This window comes from Danaus plexippus (genome assembly GCF_018135715.1).
Source record: "Danaus plexippus chromosome 22 unlocalized genomic scaffold, MEX_DaPlex mxdp_27, whole genome shotgun sequence".
In the NCBI taxonomy this organism is placed as follows: domain Eukaryota; kingdom Metazoa; phylum Arthropoda; class Insecta; order Lepidoptera; family Nymphalidae; genus Danaus; species Danaus plexippus.
In genome coordinates this window covers 2,577,791-2,583,923 of record NW_026869855.1, presented here as the reverse complement: position 1 = coordinate 2,583,923, position 6,133 = coordinate 2,577,791, and the positions used below count along the sequence as shown (strand labels likewise).

The window sequence follows — 6,133 nt, the reverse complement described above, 5'->3', positions numbered from 1 at the left end:
ACATCGTGAGTTGTATATATTAATATATGACAAATATTTTAACTACATAAAAGAAAATAAAGTTTACTACGGACGAATTATAAACCTTTGCTTCGTAGTGAATTCTATTAATAGAAAACGTAATTTGAGTTTTATTGATTATCTGTCACACGCACTGATGGAAGAAACTCGAAAGTTTGAATTGAGTTCCTGGTACAATTCATGATTTAAAATCAGTTCTATTTTAATTTGTGTACGCAAACAATATTAATTAGATAAAAAACATATTAAATTCGCGTATGCGTAATTGTTTAAAATTTTATATACATGTAATTTCCGATTTAATAAAAATAATATCTTTGTACATTTTTAACATATTCTAATCAGTCATTTTATACCTAATCCACACAGCGTTATTATCACAAAATCTCATTTCCGTCTGATATCGATGTCACAGTCAGATGTCAATGAACTTTGGGGTGATAGTCGATTATATTGTGTTGGGGTAAGTCAGGGTGGGATTTAGTTACGAACATGTTGGATTTATGTGTTGGACCTTTACTTCTTTCATAATATCAAATTATTAACAAATATATATTATCATGTTACAATTATCTGCCAATAGTTTATATCAAAATTAAACTTCATTAATAAATTACATGTATAACTTTTATAATATGGCATAAAACATCATCATGATTTAAATAAGTTTTTCAGTTCAAATATAGAATAAATCAAAACTCATATTAGAGACAGGCAAACATAGGGTTGCCATAGTAATATATTCAATTACGTTACTCAAATAGGGGAGCTTTAATTATGGATTTCAACGGGGTTGTTACTTAATTATGACAAGACACGGATAAAATTATAGGGTTAGCTTAAAACAGTTGTTTTTATAATACAGTGTCTATGAATAAACTGTTTAATGTGGTCGTATGTAACTTGAATTGGTAACAATACAATGTTATTTACAGTATTTTGCGGATAAGTAAGTAATAATTAAAGACGAAACAATATTATAGGTATTAAAACAAATGTCACAAAAATAATTCAACTGTGAAATTTTACCGAACTTGAAAACATACTAAATTGAATATAATTATAAATTATTATATATTTAATAACTTATCATAGTAATTTTTTTAATTTATATAGAATTCTATTGAAATTTGTTTGAAAATTACGATACACTAGAACTAGAATACTATAGCTACTACACTCATATAAATGAGGGACAAATAAAAGTAGTATTTTCTTTTCCAAGGTCATGCCTTCATTCACACTTTTCTTGTGGATTATTTTGTTATGTGAATTTTAATTTAATGAAAAAATATTATTATTTTTTTATTGTAAGGATAAAACATCACGACTTTGTAGTACTTATTTTCAAAGCAATGGAATGTCAGTTTTAATGTTTAAATAATCACACACGAAATTGTGTGACATTTGAAAAATTTAGTCAATATGAAAAAATATCTATAATCTAGATGAATATATTATATTAAATATTTTGATGTAAATAATTAATTGTGTATAATGTCACATTTAATGATGCTAACAGTAAATTTTTTTAATCTGTATTCCGATGGAAGTCAAACAAAAAGAAGCAGTTTCCACTTTCCAGTAACATTACAAGGAATAAAGATTTTTCAGTTTTTCTCTAAAAAAATAATAATTATTAAATAAACACCTGTATTTCCTTCAAGAAATTCCTTGGCGTTTCCTCAACACGACTCAAGATTATAATGCGTCCAACAAATAAAAATTAAAAACGTTGACATTGGCGAAATATTCCATGACTCCGGTTCGAATGAAGCCATAGTCTAAAAAATTACTTATCCTATTTAAAGTTATATATATGAGTCGCTTATATTTTTTCTGACCCTGGAATTATATTAGGTTATAGTTTAATTGAGTAAAAGTGCGAAAAGAAAAACCTTAGACGAATATTCTCCTCATTCCATGGGTTCGCCGTGCGCGTGCCGGGTCCATCGTTGCAAGGAGAGGAGCTTCAACAGTGCCAGGGATTTGCGACCCAGGTGTAGATTTAAGGGTCCTATCTAACGGGCGCTAAACGCTCACGTCCACCGTCCAAACTCCTCTCTCTACCTAACCAAATTTGAAACGAACCTACTAGGGCCGCCTTCGACGCATGTTCCAAGAATGAATTGATACTAGTTCTGGACAGGCCCAAGTATTTTTGTAGGTTGCAGAATGTAGAGAGATTTAGCCGTTATACCTCTCGCTCCCACTTCTACCGCGTACAATTTACGACGAACCTATTCCTAGTGAGCCCGTTAGTGAGCTCGTAATTCTTATTGAATTGCTACTAATAATGATAGAATTGAATAATGTAACCATAGGTATGTGCGAGTATGAAAAATATGACGTAGTTATCAAAAACTTGTGATGGGAAAAAATTTGTATTTATAGAAAAGGTGGCTATGAAACAAGCAGTGCTTAAAAAATCTGTTTGAAATAAATCATGTTACACAGAAAGCTGTTTCATTTATTTCATTATTCTGTCTAAACGTAAACTGCATTTTGTTTCACTTAAAATATGGAATGAAACTAAATATTCTTTCAACAATTTATTAGCATCAATTCGTCAGATGATTTCCAACTTCACACATAAATGTTTCCGTACCTGAAAAAAAAAATAGTTTTATAGTTCTCATTACCATCATTATACATGTCATTATGAGCTTTAACTCTATTAATAATGATATTTTATTGTGACTAAAACAATTTAAACAAATTTAAAAGTATACACTGCACAGATTTATCAAATACTAATATAAAGAAATATGTACTAATAAAAAAGAAATAACACAAGATGAATAATTCTATATCAAATCTAGATAAATATATAAAGACAATAAGATTATTTTATACTTTTCAAGCAATATCGAAACATGATAAATTTTGTAAACAAATCTTAAGGTTGTTAACAAAATTTATCTTGTTTAGTTGGATGTATAATCTAAAATTAATATATACCTTTATGTTTGTTCACATGTATCCTGAGATCCCGTATGCTGAGGAATTGTTCTTGACATATTCTGCACTTATAGTGGTATTCAACAGCCTTAAATAATATATATCAGATTATTAATAAGATAAATATTTTAATAGTGTGATAAAGAAACGATGTGTAAGTAATTAATCAAAATGTTTTGTTTGTTGGCATATTTTATTATATCGAGATAGTTTTATTAAAACTAAATAGTGCTTGACTAATAAAACTAGTTATATCGCCAAATACAACTATTTAATTTTGTTTATCCCTCTATTTCTAAGAAAATTCTTTTTCTTGCAAATAGTCTATGATACAACCAACTAAAATTAATATGAAATACACATTAAACGCCAACAGCTATGTCTTAATCCACCTTACTTTTGGATAAAATCAATTTTATATTACATTTGTTTAATAAAAAATCTAGTAAATTTTTTAAAATTCTAAGTAATAATATCAACCTTGTTAAGAATAAGGCTTTTCAGTAATTATATTTCGGTTTAATACTTACATCTGCCAAACTCCTAGATATAGATCTCTTATATCTCCTTATATCAACATCCGAGTGGCATTTCATATGAGATAGGAGATTGTACACACTTATGCATGGACGTTTACATATCTGACACGTAATGTTTTCTAGAAAATAAAGAAATATTAAGAAAAACAAAGAAATATTTATCATTCCATTAACTGACAATGAGATGGCGTATTAGTTATCATACAAATGTGAAACTGTTATTATTAAAAGGCAATGATGTTGTTGAAAAAAATTACTATTTTTTTGTAACAGGATTTAGAAAATTAATTTAGGTGGAATAATAACTTTTTCTATGACCTAGTCAATATTTTTCAACTAAAATTCAATAATGTATGTTATTTAACAATCTATTTGCTCATAAATATGAACACATAATATTCGTATGCATATAATATATACATATAAGTAATTTTGTTAAATAAAATAGGTATATTTTCATACTCTTGTCATTATTATTAAATCCCCTCCAAGACGTTTGGTAGCACGGAGCACAGATCTTACAACAGGTAACTTCTTTAAGATATTTTCTATCATCTTCCTCTGGAGTATCTCTGGAAAGAAGTATATATTTTAAACATTAAATATAATGATTTTCTTTATATTTACTTTAAAACTTTTTAGTATAAATACTAAAAAAAAATAAAATTATCTTGCACCTTTATGGCCAATCATTATATTTTATATGTCTATTAGACTATATATGTCTATTAGACTTTCTATGTGCCGGACTATGAATGTAGTTATACTAACAATATGAAATAGAAAGTTATATAAAATTACAGTAAATTTGAAATATAAAGCTATAACAAAATCTATAATAAATTTCAAAGCAATGGCTTTAGATAATACTATTTAATTATGGTACATGTTATATAGATTAGATTTTATTAAACCGTCACTATATAAATAAAACTAACATTTTCATATTTACTATGAGTTTTTGTTTTCATCTGGCTACCCGGGATCACGGTTGCTGCAAAGTAACCGAAACATCGGGAGCATGTATTTAAAATAATAATAAACGCATAGTAATTAAAAAATATTTGTTTTATTTTAATGTGTACTCGTGAAAATCTTCGATATCATTATATAAGTGTATAATTTTTACCAAAGTCACAAATACATTCTTTGTGACACCTGAAAAACCATACAATCTAAAACCGTATGTACATGGTATACAGTTGAATTTGAATTTTAGATTTTTTTTTTGCCAAAGACCCAATAATACTCAGGCTATAGAAAAAATATACTCTGTGTAACATGTACAGAAATACAAAAAATAAAATATTGCATAATTTCATATAAATATTGTAAAATAATTACCCTTTCCTTTCAAACATCTTGTATACCAACGACAGATTCTCTGTCCGTTTATAGACTACAAGCGATTCCACATCTTTGTTTGATTCCTTTGTTAATATAACTTCTTCTTTATAGCTGTGTGATCTCCGTTTTTTGGATTCTAACAGTCTATACAGATTAAGAACTTTTTTCTCTCTATACTTCGGCAACACTGCTTGTACAATCTCAGAACGTTTCACACCTTTGCTGTTTTCAACACACATTTTGCTGTGCATCGTAGTTTCTGTTTTGCCTGTAATTATGTTATGATGGTCACATTATATAAAAGCCACTGTTATTTTTCATTTATAATTTAAATTCTAATATAAATTTTATATATATAATGTTAATTACCTACCAGTCATATTATTATAAAGATTTCGAAGTACAACAGTCCGTTTCGAAGCCACTGTTTCTTCCTTGTCTGCTCTCAACGGCAAATCATAATTTCTGAAATGTTCTAAGCAGAGATTATTCCAATTTTTCAATTTCTGCACATTGCCCTCCTCTTTCAATAGCGCACGAACCGGTAAACACAGCGGATCCTCATAATCCGGGATCCGTATGTCCATTTTCTTACGGTTTTTCTCATATCTCCTAACTGTTGTTTTAGTAGTAACATGCACACGATCTGTCGCATCGATTTTCCTGACGGGCACTTCCACACGTCTGGGGCGTCCTTGACGTTTCTTCTTCTTAGGCGGCATGTCATCATGGGGATTATAATCCGAATCTTCTTCGTCTTTCCGCCTCCGTCTGCGTCGACGATCGTTTGAAACTCGCTCCACTAACAAAGTATTCCGCGGCGATTCTTCCTGTATCGTGTCATCCGGTTCGACAACCATCAATTGGGATGAATCCAAATAAGACTGACTATCTTCATTATTATAGACACACTGCTGAACTATATCAGCGTCCTCTTCAAGAAACTCTATTTCACCGTCTGCCTCTAAGTCCTCTGACATTGTGAACTAACAATTTATTGATACCAAACAATTTGTAAAAATATTGATATACAATTAACTTCGTTCTTTCCTCCTCTCTCCTCTCATGCAACAGATTTGCAATCTTTACTAATAGTAATAATTAATAAAAGTAACTTATGAGTAATGACATAAGTCAAACATAGCATTTATTTAAATGACAATGACATTTCATAATTGTATTTTTAAATTTTTAATTTTTATTCATTTTAAAAACTTTATCTTAATATACTTATTCTGCGAATATTATATGAATAAAGTTATACT

General features: G+C 28.8%; 1 protein-coding gene across 1 annotated transcript; it reads right to left on the bottom strand.

Moving 5' to 3' along the window:
• Nucleotides 1–2,560: 2,560 nt before the first annotated feature.
• On the bottom strand, nt 2,561–5,988 carry LOC116773621 (myoneurin-like). Its single transcript, XM_032666107.2, has 6 exons — nt 5,242–5,988; nt 4,866–5,136; nt 3,984–4,093; nt 3,513–3,640; nt 2,983–3,070; nt 2,561–2,629 (listed from the first exon to the last, which is right to left on the bottom strand). Exons 1-6 carry the CDS (start codon nt 5,846–5,848, stop codon nt 2,583–2,585), a joined length of 1,251 nt encoding a protein of 416 aa, XP_032521998.2. The 5' UTR covers nt 5,849–5,988; the 3' UTR covers nt 2,561–2,582.
• Nucleotides 5,989–6,133: the final 145 nt, after the last annotated feature.